Here is a 21,262-nt window from a genome sequence, read left to right on the forward strand (position 1 = left end):
GGGATACAGAAACCCTAAGAAAAAGAACTGGATGTTAGAGGAAACTTGGAGGAAAATAGGAGAAAGGAAACACATTAAGCAGAAGATTAATATGTGTAAAACTAGGAAAAAGAAAGCAGAATTACAAGAAGAATATACGAAAAAAGATCATGAAGTGAAATATAGTGCGCGAGCTGACCGTAGGAAATGGACCAGTGAGTTAGCCGGGAAGGCAGAAAAAGCAGTAAATGAGGGAAATATGAAGGAAGTATACCAAATTACAAAGATCTTGTCTCCAAAGAAAACCATACGGAATCGCCCAGTGAGAAATAGAGATGGAGTACTCCTTACGAATTAGGAAAATCAGCTCAATAGATGGAAAGAACATTTTTCAGAAGTATTAAACCAAACCATAGAAGGGACAGAAGATTTGCTTGAAATACCGGAAGAAATGCCAGAATATGAAATAGAAGATGAAATAACTACTAAAGAACCAACAAAAGAAGAAATTAAAAGAGCATTGAGAGAACAAAAGAGTGGTAAAGCACCTGGAATTGATAACATTCCACCAGAAATTCTTTAGGAAGACATGGAGATGACAATAGAAATATTACAACCACTTTTTGCAAAAATATGGAAAACAAAATCAATACCAGAAGATTGGAAAAGAGGTTTACTAGTAAAAATACCTAAGAAGGGAGATATTACTAACTGCAATAACTGGAGAGGCATAACACTACTTTCAGTTCCTAGTAAAGTTCTAAGTAGAATTATTTTAAACCGAATTAAAGGATGTGTTGAGAAAAAGATCCGGAGAGAACAAGCAGGCTTTCGAAGCAACCGTTCCTGTATAGATCAGATAAATACACTGCGTATTATTATAGAACAGAGTATGGAATACTTCTCTAATATGTACCTTATATTTGTGGACTTCCAGAAAGCATTTGACTCTGTAAATAGAATGAAAATGTGGACAATTGTAAAAGAATATGGCATTCCAGCACACATGATTGATCTTATTAAAAACTCCTATGATGGTTCCACATGTCAAGTTGTGCATGAGGGAATACTTACGGATCCAATACCAGTTATTTCAGGAGTAAGGCAAGAATGTATTTTGTCACCAACAATATTTCTGATGGTAATTGATAAAGTAATGAAGAGGGTAACGGAAGGTAAAAGGAGAGGTATAAATTGGAGTCTCACCCAACAGCTAGAAGAATTGTGTTTTGCAGATGATGTTTGTCTGCTGTCTCACACATACCGTAATATGGAAAAGAAATTAGGAGATTTTGATAAGGAAGGGAAAAGAGTTGGTTTAGAGATAAATAGTACAAAGACAAAATCATTAAGAACAAATGTAAAAAAGATGGAAAATTTCCACTTGAATGAGGAAAATATTGAAGAGGTTAAGGAGTTTACATATCTGGGGAGTTTGGTGACAAATACAGGGGGAACAGATGATGATGTTAGATCAAGAATTAGGAAAGCAAATGTGCCATTTATTCAGCTATATAAAGTTTGGAAAGCCAGAGAAATTTCAATAATAACTAAGCTGCGAATTTTTAGAACTAATGTGAAGTCAGTTCTCCTTTATGGATGTGAAACTTGGAAAGTAACAAAGAAAATTACTAAAGACCTACAGACATTCATAAACAGATGCCTAAGGAAACTTCTGGGAATATATTGGCCAGATATTATCTCAAATGAAGATCTATGGAGACGTACGCAAGAGGAACCGGTGGCAATACAGATCAAAAGAAGAAAATGGAAGTGGATTGGCCACACATTGAGGAAAGATCCATCGGCAATAGAGAGACAAGCATTGAGCTGGAATCCACAAGGACAACGTAGGAGAGGAAGGCCAAGAATGAGTTGGAGAAGGACAATAGAGCAAGAAATATGGGAAGCAGGAAAGACCTGGAACGAGATAAGGAAGATGGCTGGAAACAGAGTCCGTTGGCGATGCTTCGTTGAGGCCCTATGCTCCGTAGCGGAGTAACAGGAAATAAGTAAGTAAGTGCGAATGTAGGACTGTGATGCAAATTTCCTACCTGGAATGTTCCTCTTCTGACAGCCACAGGAACAGAAAGGAGCTGAGCTGACCATCGCAGAGTTGTGTACTCATATACTAGTAGGGTATTGGTGTCACTTGCTACCAAAGTCATAAGTCGCCCTTGGGCTAAATTAAGGGAAGAAAAGAGTAGTCAAATTTTACTGCACTCATGTTAATAAACAGAATAAAAGATGCATCTCTGGCAACAATGAAGCACATCAAATCCAAAGTTTCAATCCTTCTAAAGTGGATTGTCATCAGGAAAAGTATATAGGATGATGGTGGAATGTAAGGAACAAACGAAGTACCGTATTTCACCACAAAATTGTCACAGATTTTATGCCAAATTTTCTTCCAAAAAAGTGGGGTGCGACATTGTGATTTTTTTAAAAAAAATTGTGCCGGTATTACCGGTACTTGAAAATCATTTGTTACTAAAATGTTTTTGGTGAAGATAAAATACACAGAATACTTGCTAAAATTGAATAGTCCAAATTGACGCACATAATTTACTCGTGACAATTTAACAAACATTTTGCCGGTCTGAAAAACGTTAACAATAACTAGTTGTTATTGATTTGTGCATTATAGTCAAATATTACACTTGAGAAAATTTACTAGTGTTGCGATGAACAGACTTACAAAATTGAATATTCTGTGCCCGAAGAATCTGCACCAATATCATTGGTTTTGTTACCTGACACATTGATGCGACGATTACACGATGAAAGATTTTGGATTGATTGGATTGATTTGTTGTTTTAAGTCCACTTTATGCACAGTAAGGCTAATCGGGACTGGACCTACAGTTTAAGTGGGATCCGAACCACTTGTGCCTCCACCGGGGATGAAAGATTTTAAATCAAATTTTGGGCTGAAAAATGGGGTGTGACGATTATGCCGTGAATTACAGTACATCATGCATGATGGAGTGAATCAGCTTTTGTCCTTGGGTGCAGCACAGCCAAAACTGTGGGAATTTCAAATGATTCATATTTCAGATCAGCTGTCAACTTACTCAACTACCCACTTTACACCCAGAAATTCATTCATTTGAGTAGCCTTTTTCACTAAATAAATACATAATTGGATTCCCATTTTATTGTTTTGCCTATCTCTCATGAAGTCAATGTACATTTTCCATCTACACACTGGTAGTGTAACTAATTAACTAACTAGTACAATAATTAAGAATACAATTTGATGGTCTATTTATTTATGGACAAATATGTCAATCCATCTTTGATTGAAATACCAGTTGTGCACAAATGGATCCCAATTTTCATTGTTCTGTGCCAACAAATAGAGAATTTTTAACTTTATAGCATCACTTGACAAGGAAAAGTTACCAAAGGAAATTCTGAAAGATGGAATGTCTAAAAACAGTCTTGACTCTCACATAAGCCAACTACACGAGGTATTGTACTGTATTCTTCTTATTTTAAATTGTATTTCTGCCACTTTTGGCTAACTGAGACAATGAAGGTGATTTATGATTAAATGAAATTGATATAGATACAACCACAAAGAAACACCCATGCCCAGGCCAAGACACGAATTTCAAACATTGATACCAAGACATTAGTTGGACACTGAAGCAGCATACAGGGTGCAAACAAGTTCATTTATAAAAATAAGCTCTGGTATAATTTACAAATAATCCAAGAAGTATCTAATTAGTCAATAATATGGAAATTTTACTCATCATGAGAGTACAAATATAAAATTTATTTATGACCACCAAGAACTGAAACTGTTTTCTAGTAATCTGATATAAAATTCATTTGAAAAGCTGAGATTCTTACTGAAAATTGAATCAAAATTACAGAAAAATTATTTCAGAATCTGAGTGACATAATCCCCTTCTTAATGAATTCGAGGAAACAAGGCAGCTCACGTGGTTTTGCCTTTGAAAAATAAACTTTTATCTGGTATTCCAGACTGGAGTCCCATTACTTCTTATTTTTAAGTAGCTCCCAAACACAAAAATTTGAGGTTCCGATTGGGGTAAAAAAAACTACATATTCACATTTTTTAAAAATAGTGCACATGTATTTGATTTAATATTGGATGGACCACAACAGACAGAATCGTGAACGTAAATTACAGTTTACTTACACGAACATAAAATCGGTAAAATTACGATCACATCTATAAGGGTTACCTAAGTGAAAGTGAGACACTTGTACAGTCACAGACCCTGCCGGCTTGTAATGCTTCCATTGAAAGTCAATGTATTCATCACAAGCCGGCAGTGTCCGTGACTGTACAGGGTGGTGCATAATGTATTTACCAATATCAGTTGGCAACCCTGTCGGAATACGGTGCCCATGGACAGAAGTATACCATGCTTAGGCAGCTGCAAGTCTCACAATCAGTCTGAGCATGTGAACTTGTGTTCCAACAGGGTTGTCAACTGAAATTGGTAGATACAATATGAACCACCCTGTATTAGCTTCATTGTTAAAGTACACAGAGCATTGCATTTGAGCTGGTAGATGGCAATGTATGTCTGGACATAAGTTGTTATTGTCAGAAAGTGTTAGTGTGCTGTCTGCATGTGCTGAAACAAATTGAGTGTGTATGGTTGTGACACCCAAACAGCAAGCAGTTAACCAGTTTTTGATAACAGAAGGGGTTAGAGCTCTTGTCTACTCTTACAAGGGGCACTCTTCTTGCTGGCAAGGGAAGTGGGGAATGGGGATTACGCCGCAGACCAACCAAACAGCAGTGGCACCAAGAGTTATGATGCAGCAGGAGGAAGTACTATGTGCACCTCATTCTACAGGCTGTGTTTTTTCTTATAGTGCTGGATTGGTCACTTCCCTGCTCCCCACTATCCTTTCCAGCATGTAGAGTGCCCACCGTAAGACTGCACAAGAGTTATAGTGGAGCTAAATTTATCATCGTATGAAGAATGTGTATGGGAGTGAATGTCTCCCCAGTGCTCAGTTGGTGCAGTGGCAAGACTGTTCCAAAATTTTCTGCTGTGCTTCCGGTGGGATGTCCTTGGCCACCCTCCCTATAGACCAGGCTTGCCACCATGTGATTACTACATCTTTGGGCCACTAAAAAACACAAAGTTACACCAGTTCGCTAACAATGCTAAGGTCTAAGAGGCTATTGAAGACTGGTTCAACTTCCACAGCCAACCACAGACATTCTTTTCTCACAGTATCCACAATCAAGTGACTTGTTGGGACACTTATTTGAACTCAAAAGGCACCTACGTGTAGTGGATATGTAACCCGTGTATATCATCCTGTATATTCACATATTCTAACCAATAAACCATGCTGGAAAAAGAAATGAAGGTCACACTCTCATTTGGGTAACCCTTGTAAAATAAAATTATATCCTGTAAGAAACAAGTTTGCAACATAATAATGCTCTTCAAGCAAAACCTGATACCATCCCCCAACACATAATTCTACAAACTGTAACACTTACATGTTACGAATGGATGGAAAGAGCAAGGTTTATACTCCAGCCTTTTCTTAAACTTCAAAGTGCCATTGTCTTTCAGGCAGTAAAGGTTCCTTTCACCTAAAATCATGACCACCACGTCAGCAGAAAGCATTTTTAACACTACTAAGTCAGTACAACCTTCCCCAATATTGAAAGACCAGTCTGCGATGATTTTCTTCCCAGATGATATTTCTTGGGTCGTTGACTCTCCCTTATTTTCCTCGGCCACTGCCAAGCTTTGGTACCTGCAAAAATATCAAGGATATTAGTTCAGTGCATCGGGCATTTGCTGACAAACTTCCAATGTGAATTGCACATGCAACGTTCGGGCATTGGTTTGTAACAATAACAAGGTACATTTCATGCATACATCACTTTTAACATATCACCAAAAGGCACCAAACATCCCAGGTTTGAGTCTCAGCCTGGGCATGTGTGTTCGTTGTGATATATATTGTAGCGTGAATTTTCTTTGCATTGGGTGGAATTAAATGCTCAGGACAAATACTAATCTGGCTTGCGTTGTCAATCATAATTTCTAGGGAGGTATTATTTACATGAGATTGAATGAAGAATAGGTTGTTTTTTTCAAGGATAGGAACTGTGTCAAATTTTGTCTTGCGTGTGGATCCGTCCCATCGATCACACGGTTTTTCAGTTTAAATCGCCCTTGTTTTCATTGTTTGGGTTATAAAAACAGTCCCTGGTAGAGTGATTTGAACGGAAACAAATCTGGCATTGCGAAAATTGTGAATTTTGTCGCCCCCCGACTGAATTATTATTTCCACCTCGAGATCTGAAATTGCGTCTCATGCCGCGAGTAGAACCTCTGTGATTGCCATTCCCCTGGCCATAAAAAGTAGGCCGGGTCTGAAATTGATTACTGTTTTTGATTGTATTTGGTCCGCCAGGTTCTGTACAGTGTGACACAACGCTTCAACTTTATTTTCTAATGTTAAGGTTTGCAATTGATTTGTGACTGAATCTAATTGGTTCGCTGATGAACCGCCAGATGGCAGAATTGCGTTGCAAGACTGTGAAACGGCAGCGCTGGGAGAACTTGTGGACAGTGTGTTTGGAGCTTGACTGGAGGGGAGGGAAGGAGGGGCTGTGGGCATGGTTTGGACCTGCCACGAGTTAGTCGGGAGAGCTGGTGTTGCTTGATAAGATTGCTGCGGAAGAAAGTTGTATGGAGCTTGAGAGATCTGCGGGAGGGGGGTAGGGGGGGAATAGGTCACAAATGACGAAGCAGGCTGAGGCGTGGGGAAAGGATGCATGTTGTTGACCTGTGGTTGCGTACAGCTGGGAAACTGAGGGGAGGCTGTTGCGTAAATGGAGTGCATGTACTTAGCGGCATCTATCAGTTTCATCGCTTCACTTTGTTCCTCATTGCGTCTAGCTTGAATCAGCATGTCTTGCCTTTCTTGATTCTGCAGATGTGCAATAAGAGAACTTGTGTCGGTGAACTCTTTGTCTCCTATTGCAGCGATGTGTTTAGATCGAAGTCCCGACACAACATAGGAAAGGATTTGAGGGTTCGTCGCTTGCGGGAAGAATTGAAGGACGATATTTTTCTTACGAATTACATAATCATGAATGGGCTGGTTAATTTCTGCTTTGTCTCTAATAAAATTTGGATAGGCATGCTGACTAAGTGACTGCCTTTAAATAATGAAATCAATTCTTTCTTGATTTGCGGAAAGGTGAGGGTGTTGAAGTTTGGCTGCTTCTTGAGATCGTTCAAAAATGTGAGCGCTATGTCTGCGAGGAACAATGGCAACATTTCGCATTTTTTATTTTCCTCCCATGCCAAAGCGCCCGCAATACTATCGAACTTTTCAAAAAACTGCTCAACTTCTTGAGGGTTTTTCCTGTAAAGGGGGCGGGGTATAAGCCATGGGGTATATTTACGGACATTCTTGACGGGGATGGATTGATGGTGGTAGGGGTAGGATTGATGGTGGTAGGGGTGTTAGTTTTAGGTGTACTTGTTTGGGGTTCTGGGTGTTTCTTTTTTCGTTTGGGTGTTTCTAGACCACCTAGAAACTGGAGATAATCGGGATGTTGAGCCTTGGATCTGGTTATTCGGGGGGAAGGAGCGGGGGAATTAATAGCGGAGGCTAAGGAGAGAATCTGGTCAAGAGAACGGTCTAGCTCTTCGTGAAGAATAATTTGGGATTCGTTCATGCGAATTTAGGGAGGGGGAATTTTTTATGCACTTATTCACAAGAAATGATAGATAGTGAGCGGAAGAGAAAATTTACGAGTGGGGAGTTTATAATACGAAGTGTATTATCGAAGAAGAAAAAATTCTAGGGTTGCTGCTGTGTGCGGCGGGGATATAAAATTATGGGGTTTTGAGTGACGTAAAAATTTTTTTTTTTATGCAATTCCACGGAGTGGAGCCAGCTATCTCCACCATGTAGCGTGACGTCGGGTAAGGTACTGGATCGAGTCACGCCGGGACGTAGCTCAGATAAATACGATAGGTCTTAAGTTTGACTTGGCTAACCCCCTCTACCCTTAAGGAAGCTGATGAAGGATTGTTGGGAGCCTGTGATGTTGAACGCTACTCACCCCTTGCTGTAGGTCTGGCCCTCGGCTTCTGGCGTCGGTGACGGTGACAGGTACCCGCTGGAGAGATCGTAGATGACGATAAGAGACGGCAGGCAATTCGGCGACTTGTTTTATGGCATGCAGATTCTTCGGCTGGCTTAATCCGGACTGCTTATGGTCTTCTCGCTTGTTGCCGCCTCGTAGTGTCGCGATCTCTCGGCAGGCCGTCGTCCTCTTCTCGTCGATCAGTTTGGTGGTGATATTGGAGCGAAGTGAGAGATTGATTTACCATCTCCAGGGGTTTTATACATTGGATTTGAGTCATAACTTGGTGGACTTTGCACCTCCACTGTGCACCTAGGGTATCCCTGAATGCAGATGGAAATTTACAGTGGAGGTGCACTCACCGCTGGCGAGGGCCGTTGCCTTGCTGACTGTGCAGAGCCAAGTGGAAAATTCTTGTTGCTCGGCTCTGCATCCGGTGGAATATGGGGTGAATGAGCGTTCAACTTGCGAGCTTCAGAGCGATGTTTGAGGCAAATTAATGTTTCTACCTTTATGCTCCCAATTCCTTCATCAATATATACAAGGCATGTACTGAAAGTCGTGATCCTTGTTTGATTACTCTGAGGTCTTGACCATTTCGGTTGAAACCACAAGTATGGCAGGTACAGCCATCTATTGTCCACTGCATAAAACACATGCTGGTGCATGCATACTTTCACTGGCAGTGCTGTTAGTAGGAGAAAAATGGCAATCACAGACAGCTCATCTCATCAACGTGCTGTCGTGGAATTTCTTGTTAGTGAAAACGTTGAAGCTGCAAAAATTCATCAGCATTTATAGAACTTCTATGGACATACCTGAATAGGTTACAGTACAGTGAAAAGATGGGTAAAACATTTTAGAGATAGTAACACAGACATGGTTGATAAGCCTCGTAGTGGCAGACTGAACACATCTTCCACGTGCAACAACACGGACCAGATTTACGAGCTTATCCAAAGTGACAGGAGGATAACTGCACGAGAAATTGCATATCATCTGAACATTGGACACAGAGCTATACAGGACATCATAAATACTATTGGTTGTCAGAAGCACAATGTCATCTTGCAACATGACAATGCACGTCCCCATACAGGAAATTGAAAAGATGGGCTGGGAGCTAATGCCACACCCTCCCTACATCCCAGAAATAGCCCTGTCCAACTTTCACTTGTTTACTCCATTGAAAAAGAGCATTCGGAGTACCAAGTTCGACAACGATGACAAGGTGAAGGATGAGGTTCACGGGTGATTATGACGTGCAGAAACAGAATTCTTCAAGAGTGGCATTTTCCAGCAACCGTTATGTTGGTGCAAATGTGTTGACCGATCTGGATCTTATTTGGAAAAGTAAGAACAAGCTCCAAATTATGTATTACCACAGGTAAAATGAAAATAGTGCTTCTGACTTTGGGTAATATCACTTGGCTCATTACTTTCAGGACATACCTTGTACTTCATGCGAACATTCATAATTCAACACTTCCTTGTCAACCTCTTTGCAGTGCTGCCATATGAAATTAAATTCCCCCTTTTTGCAGGAAAATTCAGACCAAATTTAAAGTGAAAAGAGAAATTAAATGAAGGATATCAAAATTTCAGGGCATTTGAAGATATCAGAGTCAATAGTAGTACAGATTATATTCGTTCCACTTACATAGCATTTTTCTCAGTTACTTCTTATATTCACTCCTTTGATTATAATATTGTACTTATAATTTATTTTATGTTTATTGCAGGTTTCTTTTCTAAGTCTTTGGTTGACAGTGATGAAAAATCACAATTTACATTCATGCCTGATCAGTGTTCAAACCTGGGACATCTGACCCATAGCAAGGAGGCTGACTGTAAACATTATGTGATAAATTTGTTTAACATTTTCCATATATACGTAAATTATAGTTTTGGTTTATTTTACTTCGCTTTTCTGCTACTATTTACTAATCGTGAACATGAGGATGAGTGGTGATATGATGAAGGGACACTCACAAAGAACATCCATGTCCAGGCCAGGATTCAAACCTGGGACCCCTGGTGTCGTAACATGCTGTGCTACCCCGGAGGTCGGTATATATACAAACATGAGTCAGTGAATACTCCTTCCGCTACTGTTGCTCCTCCTCCAATAATTAATAATAATGCCTTCAGATTGTGGCAACACTGCCATTGTGGTGGAGTGGTTCCAGCATGTGTTACAAAACCAGTAGCTCAGTGTTTATTTTAATTGCCTTATTTACTTCATCAATTTATCATTCATCCTCATCAACACAATTAACCCATAGATCTACAAAAATAGCACAAAATCAGCAAGCAACATACACTTCTGAAATGAAAAATTAAATCTGTTGACTTACTCACCTGTAACTTTCAACATGCCAACTAGCAGTTACCGTCACAAAAGAGTCTATTTTCTCAATAAACTGCAGAGGACCTGGTAACAGGAACGAAGGTAGAAAACGGCTAAATGTGAAACTCTCCTGCTCAAAGAACGAGAGTGTTCCGTCCAGTGACTGTATGCACACGAAGTCCCTAGCCTGCACGCCCCCAAAAGATCCAATCACAAAGGAAAATGCACTCCTTCTCAAGTTATGCTCGTACACAAGGTTCAACTGAGCTTGAATGCCATGCTCCGCGATGCCATTCTTCGTCATGAAGTTATAGACTCCTACGCTGCGGGGGTGAAGAACAGCCAGGTGAAGCTTCTGAGATCCTCTGCAAGGTTAGGATGTAGCAATTACAAACAATCTATGCATGCTGAAATCATAAATAATGTTAAAGCACAGGCTAAGAAAACAGTAAAAGGCCATGTTTGCACTAAATTAACCCTAGCCTGGGAGCTGTCAGGCCCACCACTTCAATTTTTTTCGATTTTTCAACTGTGATTTTTTTTTTATTAAAAATTGAAAATACATTGTTCCCTTAGTGTTAACAATATTTCTGTATTACTTTTGTTCAGGAAAACAAAAATGTAAGGTAAATTGGAGGCAACGTGCACTAGGTGGGCCTATCAGGTGCCAATCTTTGAATGCACAGTATATGAGATACTCATGCCAGGAAGAATGTACAATTGGTTGGTAATGATGGTAATTATTATAATTGATGAACAACCACAACTCTATAAACAAACAAGCATTAATGAAAAATTATTGTTTTTTTGTGAGTTTTAATGATTGATTGATTGATTTAGTTTATTTTACTTTGTGTTTTGTGCCTCTTGGCTAATTTGCGAAGATGGGGATGAGTGATGAAATTATGAAATTGATGAATGGACATTCACAAACAACCAAGCCCGACTGGGATTCGAACCCGGGACCCTTGGCATCGCAGCATGATGTGCTAACCACTCGGCCACAGGGTCGGGCATGAGTTTTAATGTATGGTAAAATATGTGTGTGACACTCATGCAATAATTCGTTATTATTTCTTATTAATGATGATAGTTTTTATAATTAATGATGAAAAAAATTGTGGGTCTGTGAGCACATTTCCCATATGGTGCTATGGTTAACAAATCACTGACTGGATGCATAATTTAATGCATAACCTGTGGCTGGACAGCCCTTGAAGGCCAGGGGCTAACCTACTCCCACATGCCTCAGTAGAGGTGGGCAATCATCCAACCAGTTACAGGGAGACGTGTGGTCAGCACGATGAACCCACACTCGTCGTCGTGGGTTTTAAGTGACTGGGTTACGTTACTCATTCGTAGCTCCCAAATTTCCTCACAATGGCAGGTGGCCATTAGTCCCATACACCGGCCGAAATCTCAGGAGAAAAGTTGTTATGCTTACAAGCTTCGAGACTCGAACCAGTGCACATTGCATAAACCGATACCTTAGACCACACAGCCACAATGCAGGACTAATTTAGCGCATAGTTTAACCAAATGTGGAAGCTTAACACCCACAAGTTAATACGTAGAAATTTTCTGCGGAAAATGCAGGCTCGACCAGGACTCGAACCTGGGTCACTGGCATACCGTGCCATTGCTCTACCACTGAGCTACCGAGCCGGCCTGGCCTCGCATCATTTTTTGCTATCGCTGTACAGCAACAGGATCTGTTGCGTTTGAAACTCGTCGAAGGTAGAGCTTTGCTATTTAAGAAGCTGGCTTGCTGAAGGTGCCCACACAGTACACCTAGATAACTACAATGTTCAACAAAGCTCTGGTATATTGGCCAAAAGTCGGTATAATTCTCTGTAGGGCTGTAAAGGAGCATGACAGGTTAAGAAAGAGAGAGAGAGAGAGAGAGAGAGAGAGGAAATTTTACACCTCAGAGACAAGTGTTACTTTAGTTATAGCATGGGGCTTGACACCATATAATGTGACAGGTATAAATAGCCCAAGTGCTGATGCACCCAAAATCTTAATTTCATTTCATTAATTCATTCAGTGATGTGCCCAAGGAGTGGGTGGGGGTTATAATTCCCACTTTCTTTTGTCCACCATCCAAAAAAAAATGCCACATGCAGGGAAAGATAGCAAAATATAGAGCGAATTACTAAAAAAACAAGGCACAACCCCCCCTTTAAAAAGTCTTAGGTGCAGAACTGGTTATTTCCACACTCTTTTTTTTTAAATAAGGTTGTGTACATATATATGAAGAAACAAATATGGTAGGACAATCAAACATAATTGTACTAAAGAATTACTTATACCTACTGTCAACATTATTAACAAATAACATAGGGCCTAAGTATTAAGCTACAGTAATCACAATAAAGTTAAATAATTTAATAGGCTAATGACTTATTCCTAGAAGCAAGTATGGGTATGTGGAATGAAATCATGATTTCACAAGTTAACAGAAAGATACGGAAGGCATTTTGAATTCTGAAAATGAGTGGATAAGTAAGATTGATGTTTGGTGAACTTAATTGGTCTCTTTTAAAGATGTAGGAAGTATTAATTTGTGTGAACCAGAGGCGTGGCATGCATGTAACCGGTGTAACCGCAGGTTACAGCAAAATGTGAAGAATTAAAAAGTTGTTTTGAATAAAATAACATCTAGCAGAATAATTGTCATACTGATGGCCGATAGCACCTATGAAAAAGTCACGCCATGCCACTGGTGTGAGAAATTGTGTCATGAAAAAGTTGTGCAAGTGTTAATGCTCATAAGTTGCTGCTGTCCCTTTTCATGTACAAAACATCTGCAATAGATGAAGAAAACTCAGAAAATACCAAAGTAATCAAAGTGAATGTACATAACCCACTTAAAATGTACAGATGGTAACATCATATGTAGGTACGAGTTTAACTGTAATGCTGAAACCATGTGTTCTCCTGAAATATTACAACAAAAATTGAGTTTATATGATTGTAACAGATGTAAAGAACAAGAGAAATGCTAAGAACAATAAACATAACCTGCCTAACCTACTCACAAGCATAAACGGCCAGGATACAAATTTATCAGCAGGGTGTCTACCAAAATAATTTTCGTTGACCTTTTTTCATTTTTCTTAACATTTATTTACATGACGGTGTAAACTTCGAAATAAGCAATTAAGAAAATAAATATTTATTTACTGAAAAACCCCTACCAAAAGCCCAGTTAATTTCAAAACTGTATTTAACATGAGAATTAGACTTGCTTATATATTAATGCATTGTGGTCTGCATTTGGCAGACTACTGAGGCTCTAGCATCTGTACTCACAGCCAGTATAATCTTATGTGGGGCTCGTGTTGTTGTGCCTATATATTTGTGATTGTCCTCTCACCCATCTTATCTTACCACAATTCATCCTCATCTTCGCTATCAGCCAAAGGGGCAGAAAAGTGAAGTAAAATAAACTAAATCAAACAATCAGTATTGCAAGAACAAAACTTCTTGACCACAAGTATATTTTCTTGACTTCTTGACCTACTTGTTGATTTCTTTACTTTTTCTTGACTTTGAAACACCCTGATCATTTGGCATAAAAAAACTAAGTACTCAACATGTACTGAATTTGATTCATGTTGAAAATGCATGTGCACCAAAATACATCGGAATTCAAGAATCGGACCCTGAGTCAAAAAAAACTGTTCTACACAAATATGCAAAAGTATTCACTTCAGATCACACGTATGTGCATATGTGAATGTAGCAACTCTGTACTAATAATAGTAACAAAAAAAGCTCAAATAGTAAATGGAAAGTAGTTACATATACGTATGCTGAATTGCTCACATCTATATGGATAATTACTCACGACACAAGCCTTCCAACACCCAACTGTAAAATTGGGTGGCTCAACTGCTTTTCAAGAAGTAAATCTGTTGCTTTAAATCTTGCGGTATTCTCTTCGTCCTCCCCCTTTTCCAGTATTGGACGATATATACGTAGATATCCATTATGGCTACCAACCACAATTTTATCTGTAACAGCTGGTTCATCATCAATATTTGCCAACAAGAGGCAGCCTTGATCAAAGTCTTCATCCGTACCACACTGAGTGGACCACCAGTCACGAGCCTTGAAGAGGGACATCTTCCACTACCCTTTCCAGAAAGGGTATCATATTCTAAAACAAGAAAATGTGTATGTTTACTTCTGCATAAAAACTAAACATCACAGCTACAAAACTCAGCAACAATGATACGAAAGAGGCTTCGGTAACGGTTCCGATTGTTTGATTTCTCCTAGCACAAAGGCTAATTATCGTAGAATTTTGGAAATCATTGTCACACGAAATTTGAACCTTCCTTAAAGTAACGAGCGCTGTTTAGACTCGAAAAAAGTTATTTATGTTGAAAAAAACAACTTGAAAATTACACACTTCTCACGGACAAGATGTTCTTCGTCGACAACCGACAGTAAATATCGTAGAAGCGTGGGAATGAATGTAGAAGTAAATTGGAACCTTAGTAGAATGCATTTAGGGACTTTATTTTAATGCTAAGGGAACCAAACCTAACCTGCCTAACATAACCATGATAGCATATATTGAACAAAATATTAAGTGATCGCTAAAACTCCGCAGTATGTGTTAAGAGACATAAATCGAAATCGAACCATGTAAAAATTCGTGGCATGATGAAATCGCAATAAAACAAAAGGAACTTGGGCCATACATTTCACTGTGTAATCTGTACAGAAGGATGAGAAATGCATTTATAACACTAAAAACGATAGTCGAATCAAGTTACATGTTTGAAGAAATTACTTTGTGTTTCAAATATGCAGAAACTATTGCTTGAGAAACATGTACTGAAAAGCTCATAAGTCACTGCTGTCTGAAGTGTTCTTATCACATGAAAAACATATACACATGCAGAAGATGTAGCAAAGGGTAGGAAATACTATGGCAATCAACCCTAACCTACTTAAAATGTATAAATGGTAACACAATAAGCACATAGGAGCATAATTGTTATACCAAGAGCACCAAACCTGGCAAAGTTCTGAACATTTAATAATTGATTTATATGAGTGTTTTGAAATGCTTTAGAATACTTGAAATGATTGTGGAAGAAATTTCAAAGCTTGGAGAAACTAATTAACATAGTTAAAAGATTCACTACGAGTATTTTACCGAAGATGTTACGTAATCAGGTGTTGGAAGCATTTAGGCATCCACCCAACGAAGAAAGCATTTTGAGATGTACTCCTTGTAGCCCACACATGTCAAGTATGTGGAACGAGCAGTCCGTATCCAAGAAGACGGTACACGAATGGCTTCTTGCACACAAAGAATCTATAGGAGTGTATGGAAGGGAAAATCGTTCTCCACACAACACTGGTAAGTAAACAATAAGACTGAAATATGTGTAAACAGATATAGGTAAAATTTAAGTATCCCCGAAACGTATTTCTTCAATTTTACAGGAGAAACTACCGTGCGTTCATTTCGATCTTCAGCTGAGAGATCGGGAGAAGCGTGGCGGGCGGCGATGACGGAGATGCCGACCTTTGTGCCCTGTAATGCCCGTTTATATTTATGGACATATGCAGACATTTATATAAATATTGCAAAAAACGAGCACTAACCTGTGTTATAACACGCAAGAGTTATTCTGTAATTCATCCAAGTTCTGCCCTTATATACTCGTACACAAATAAATACGCTTTAGAAACGATGTTAAGAGCCACAGATAATAAAACATTTTAATCATAGTTTTGACCAGTAACGTCCTGCTTAAGTTTATATCCTTGAAAGAGTTTTGTGTCGATTGGGATCTTTTGGAGGTTTCGAATGTGCAACACTGTATCAAGATTACGCTGCAGACGAAACCGTTAAAAGTCAATGGTTTTCGTGAGATTCCATGCAATCCGAAATCTCCGAGCTCAAATCTTTTGTTCCTTCGCGACTAGAGTTGACGAGCTATATCTTTGCGGGTGCCTTGGCTACTCCGTGCAGAGTGTGAGAGAGATATGTTTATGTAGTTGCCACCTAATCGCCCTTTGGGTGGTCGACAGTAAGGAGAGAACGCAAGGATAATGAAGCGCAGCCAGTAACTCCTCCCCCTTGCTACTGCGCAGCCATGCTTGGGCAGGGTTCACCTGCAAAGATACAGCTCGTCAACTCTAAAAGAAGACAGAGCTGTGAATATAGTGGCGAGCAGATGTAAACAAAGAGCATGTTAATTTCGTACTGTGCGCAAGAGTGTTATTCTTGGTTACTTACCGTTACTTGTTTGTGTTATTGCAGTGTGTATGTGTGTTGTGTCAGTGAGACGATTGGAATGACAGCCGCAAGGTTCACGTTAGAACAAAGAATTTTTATGTATGACACTTACGTGAAAACAGACTCGTGTCGAGATGTGTGTAGGCAATTTGTACCGAAATTCCAAGGCGTTTCACCTCCACATAGAGATACGGTTAGACATCTTGTCCTTAAATTATGAGAAACTGGATCGTTAAATTTTAAAACACCTAAGCAAAAATGACGGATTCTAACCGAAGCAAAACTCGATGAAATTGGTGCAGTGTTAGAACGTTCTCCAAACAAACCTCTACTCCGTGTTTCACAGGAGATGGGCATGTCAAAATCATCAGCACATACAGCCACTAAGCTACTAAAATTAAAACATTACTCTTATAACACAGGTTAGTGCTCGTTTTGCAATATTTATATAAATGTCTGCATATGTCCATAAAAATAAGCGAGCATTACAGGGTGCAAATGTCGGCATCTCCGTGATCTCTGGGCTGAAGACCGAAATGAACGCACGGTACTTACCGAAAAGAGTTTCTGTATACTCTACGAAGGCATCGGAAGTGTTTTTACCCCTTGCTGAATGAATTTTCGCGGAAAACCATCTATTTTTCAACATTAATGTCTCTCTGATGCACGAAACCTGTTCCATTGATGTCCTTCTACTACGTGAACCAAATTTTGTGAGCGCTTGATGCCGTAACAACCGGTCAGTGTTTCCAAACACACGGTTTTCCTACTGTTTAACAGTAGTATAAGGTAAATGAATGTGCATGTAACTGTGGGGCTACTTATGAATGGTTCGTGGGGCTATATATGAATGGTTCGTGGGACTATCCGTGAATGGTTCATGGGGCTATCCATGAATGGTTCGTGGGGCTATTTATGAATGTTTTTAACAATTTTTAAAATGACAATTTTAACTATGCTTGCCTAACCTAACCAAACCTAACCTTGCCGTGCATGGCTCGTGGAGCTATTTATGAATGGTTCGTGGGGCTATCCGTGCGTGGTTCGTGGGGTTTTCGAACCTGAAAAAAAATACAAAATCAGTAACACGGAAGTAGGTATTTTTCGATGAAGAAGGTTACAACACTGCATAACCACTGATGATAGACAACGCTAGTAAAGATTTCTCAGCCATATTGCATGTAACGCTAGCAAAAACGAACAAACAAGAATTACTCGATATATATCCAAAATTGAGATTTTTTGCGTGAAGAAAACAAAATGGCACCTTCAAGAATCCTTAGGAATGCAGAATACGTAAGTACCAATGTGAAAAAGAAGAAAATAAAAGAAATCCAGCCATTTCGGGGATACTTAATATTTAATTAGATATAAATAGAAATTGAATCATGTCAAGAATACCCGTGTGCTTATGATTAATTGAGAATTAAACAATCATCGGATTTGGGCCATAAAACTGACCCACCTAACCTGAACACATAAGTATGACCTAAGTATGTAAGAACAAACTATATAAATAGCTCTTTACAAAAAACGCAGGAAGTAATAGGAAAACCTGTTCAGTATGTGTTTTTTGTATTCCTAGCATCTACAGCTAGGTACAAGTCAAGGGGTATCAATTTATTGAAAAGTGATATTTAAGTAGCTTGTCTACATCTAATTACCAGATAGTTATGCAAGATAATTTTATTTTATGTTCAAAATGTGTTTATGACATAGAGTTCTATGTCGGTAACACAAAAGCAGTGCTTGGCTCAAGTTTCTTTTTTTCTATTGCAATTTCATCATGCTACAAATGCAATCTTAACATGGCTCGATTTCGATTTACTTCTGTTAACACATAGTGCGGAGTTTTAGCAATTCCATAAGATTTTGTTCAATATATTATTTCGTAATTAGGTTAGGCAGGCCTGGTTTGGTCCTCTTAGCATTAAAATAAAATCCCTAAATGCATTCTACTAAGGTTCCGATTTACTCCTACATTATTATTTCCCACTAGTCTAAGATACTTAGTCGCTTGTGAACGGAAAATACATTGTCCATGAGATGCGAGCATGCTTGCATAAGGTAATTTTTAAGTTTTTTTTTCAACACAGATAACTTTTTTTGGTAATCCAAACGGTATAATTTAACAATACAGGGAATTTCTCCAATTTGTTTGAGATTTCGGATACTTACTAATTTGGGTCTCCTAATCACGAATCTGCACTTAAAATTGCACTTAAAATTTGGCGCTCACGTATAGAAATTCCTGAATTATGGATAGCCCCACGCACCATTGGCGCTAGCCCCATGAACCATTGACACATGGTTAGGTTAGGCTAGGTTAGGTTAGGAAACAGTTAAATTTTAGGGTCGTAGTAATATCAGGAATATATATATTTCGTTCTTTAAGTATTCGAAACGGAAAATCTTGCGATAAATAATGAGCAATTGTGCATTGTCCGTTCCGATGACTGACCCTCTTATTTTGCAAGTTTGACATGTGAGCGCCAAATTGTAACTTCAGATTCGAGATTAGGAGCCCTAATTTAGTGAGTATGCAGAATTTCAAACAAAATGGAGAAATTCCCGGTATTGTAAAATCGCTCCTTAGTCTTCCTGCTAGGATAATTTGAAAAAAAATCATAAAACAATCGGAAGAGTTACCCAGTGGTTAAAGAATGGGAAGAATGATTTGCCCAAATTGTAAAGGAGAATACGGGTAATTAGCCGGAGTTACTCCAGACTTACCAATATAAATTTAAAACATTTTGAACTTTGGTACTGTATGTGTAAATTGAACGTCTATTGTATAGAACTTGAGCCGCACTACCAACGGGTAACAACTACACTGCTTTGGATATTCAATTGTGACAAAATCTAATTTGTATTATTTTACCGTTGCTAACCTGATAATAAATTCTCTTCTCATGTTACATTTCTACATGGTAATTAATATTGTTTCTTCGATCATCCACAAAAATCATTGTTTGACAACTTACAATGTTGTTACACATTTCAAAGCAAGGAATGTTTGTTCTTCTTCTTCTTGTACTTCAGTAATGATAATAATCGAACTTAACATTTCGAAATTTCGATCATTTTTATGAACCATTGATTATTTTACGAACCTTCCCGTAGTAGAAAACACAAATTTCCTTATTTTCTATTGTCAACTAATTCTGTTTTTATGGACAGGCGATGGATAATTTTGCTTCGTTGGTATTACTGCAATTTACCGAAATAGGAAAAACATACGTTCGAGTTTCTACTTCGAAAAATGATGTCTCGTCTCGTCAAAATCCCGGTGTTCAGGATCGAAAAATTTTGATACTTCCTGACTACATTGGGAAATTTTCGGGTCGGAAATATGTTCGGAATTTTCGGATACACTAAACATCTTGACTTCCAAGTGCTTGCGTGAAAAACAAATTTTTCAAGAAACATGAGATCAAGAATTGAGGACGGACTAAAGTGGTGAACGTTGTGGTGTTGTTCGCCAAAAGCGAAAGTGTTGGGAAATCGCATCGTTCCGCACATCAGCCTGTAATAATGTGCACACCTCTTTACACGCCCTTTGAACTACCAGCCACATTTCACGTTCACCACATTATAAAGCATGGCACCTTTCACAGTTTAACCGTTTAACGTGGAAACCGGTGTTTGAATTATTGTGGCACTTACATCGTTTACAATTTTAGTCTTCAATTTACCATTTTCAAAAATTTATTACTTGAAATTACCGACTGTTCTGTATCCCGAAAATTTGGGAAATTATTCGGGATCGACACAGGGTTTCGGGATCCCGCAGACATTTCGTTTTGAATGGAGAACTTTCCTGTGATCGATTAGGAGCAGAGCGAGATATCGCATTCGTCGTCAAATTCATTTCGATAAATTTTTGCGAGAGTATCCACCTGGACGACGAAAGTGAATGGTTGTTTATGTTGCGAAGTTGAATACCGGCCCGAGTTACTCGAGTTAGACAAAATGAACTCTGTATATAGTCATAATCACAACAGGATACTACTAGTCTTTTTAATTTTGGTAAGTATTACTCACAATCTTAATTAATAATTTTTCTCTAAGCTGTGAAACATACGGCTGCTTCACTACTGAAATGCCTCGTTGAGTAAAGGCATTGAGCACAAATTTATATACAATTTGTAAATTAATGCAGCACCTCATCTTATTGTGCTGAAATAATCGAACAACAACATGCACACGATTTTTTGATAAATCTAAATTCCTGGCAGCAAGAGTATCAAAGGAAAACCCCCTTCACGGACAAATTTTGTGCTGAGAATTTTGAAATTGATTACTTATGAAATGCTGTGTGTATTGTAGCCTTCTTTCTCCATTGTAATCTGTGTGGGGTGATTCACAGTATGAACTTTTTCTTCGGAATTACATGTGCCTTATCTGATGACTTTCCCTTGCCTTTAGTGATTGTGAAATTAGGATGTATGTCGTTTGTATTTTAAGCAGCTATGAGCTATACTCTACATCTTTGTTTCGTCGGTATCTTTAATACTGGATTGGTTTCCATCAGAAAGTC

At 38.7% G+C, this 21,262-nt stretch overlaps 2 protein-coding genes and 1 non-coding gene across 3 annotated transcripts in view; 1 reads left to right on the forward strand and 2 right to left on the reverse strand.

Annotated features, from left to right (window-relative positions):
• The window catches only part of BBS9 (Bardet-Biedl syndrome 9), a 74,273-nt gene extending 54,525 nt beyond the window's left edge, over positions 1–19,748 (reverse strand). The window contains exons 1-5 of the mRNA XM_083130363.1: positions 19,614–19,748; positions 14,308–14,619; positions 10,466–10,819; positions 5,486–5,748; positions 2,034–2,161 (exon numbers count right to left, since the gene is read on the reverse strand). Of these exons, the coding sequence (XP_082986489.1) occupies positions 2,034–2,161; positions 5,486–5,748; positions 10,466–10,819; positions 14,308–14,585 (1,023 nt within the window). The 5' untranslated portion in view covers positions 14,586–14,619; positions 19,614–19,748. The remainder of the gene's footprint in view (positions 1–2,033; positions 2,162–5,485; positions 5,749–10,465; positions 10,820–14,307; positions 14,620–19,613) is intronic.
• On the reverse strand, positions 12,049–12,119 carry TRNAT-GGU (transfer RNA threonine (anticodon GGU)). Its single transcript has one exon. It is a non-coding gene; the product is annotated as a tRNA-Thr (tRNA).
• Positions 19,749–20,614: 866 nt separating the features above from the next.
• The window catches only part of ERp44 (Endoplasmic reticulum protein 44), a 65,303-nt gene continuing 64,655 nt past the window's right edge, over positions 20,615–21,262 (forward strand). Inside the window, exon 1 of the mRNA XM_083130373.1 lies at positions 20,615–20,751. Coding sequence (XP_082986499.1) covers positions 20,695–20,751 — 57 coding nt within the window. The 5' untranslated portion in view covers positions 20,615–20,694. The remainder of the gene's footprint in view (positions 20,752–21,262) is intronic.

The sequence above is a fragment of the Lepisma saccharinum genome, chromosome 1 (assembly GCF_977018435.1).
Source record: "Lepisma saccharinum chromosome 1, izLepSacc3.1, whole genome shotgun sequence".
In the NCBI taxonomy this organism is placed as follows: domain Eukaryota; kingdom Metazoa; phylum Arthropoda; class Insecta; order Zygentoma; family Lepismatidae; genus Lepisma; species Lepisma saccharinum.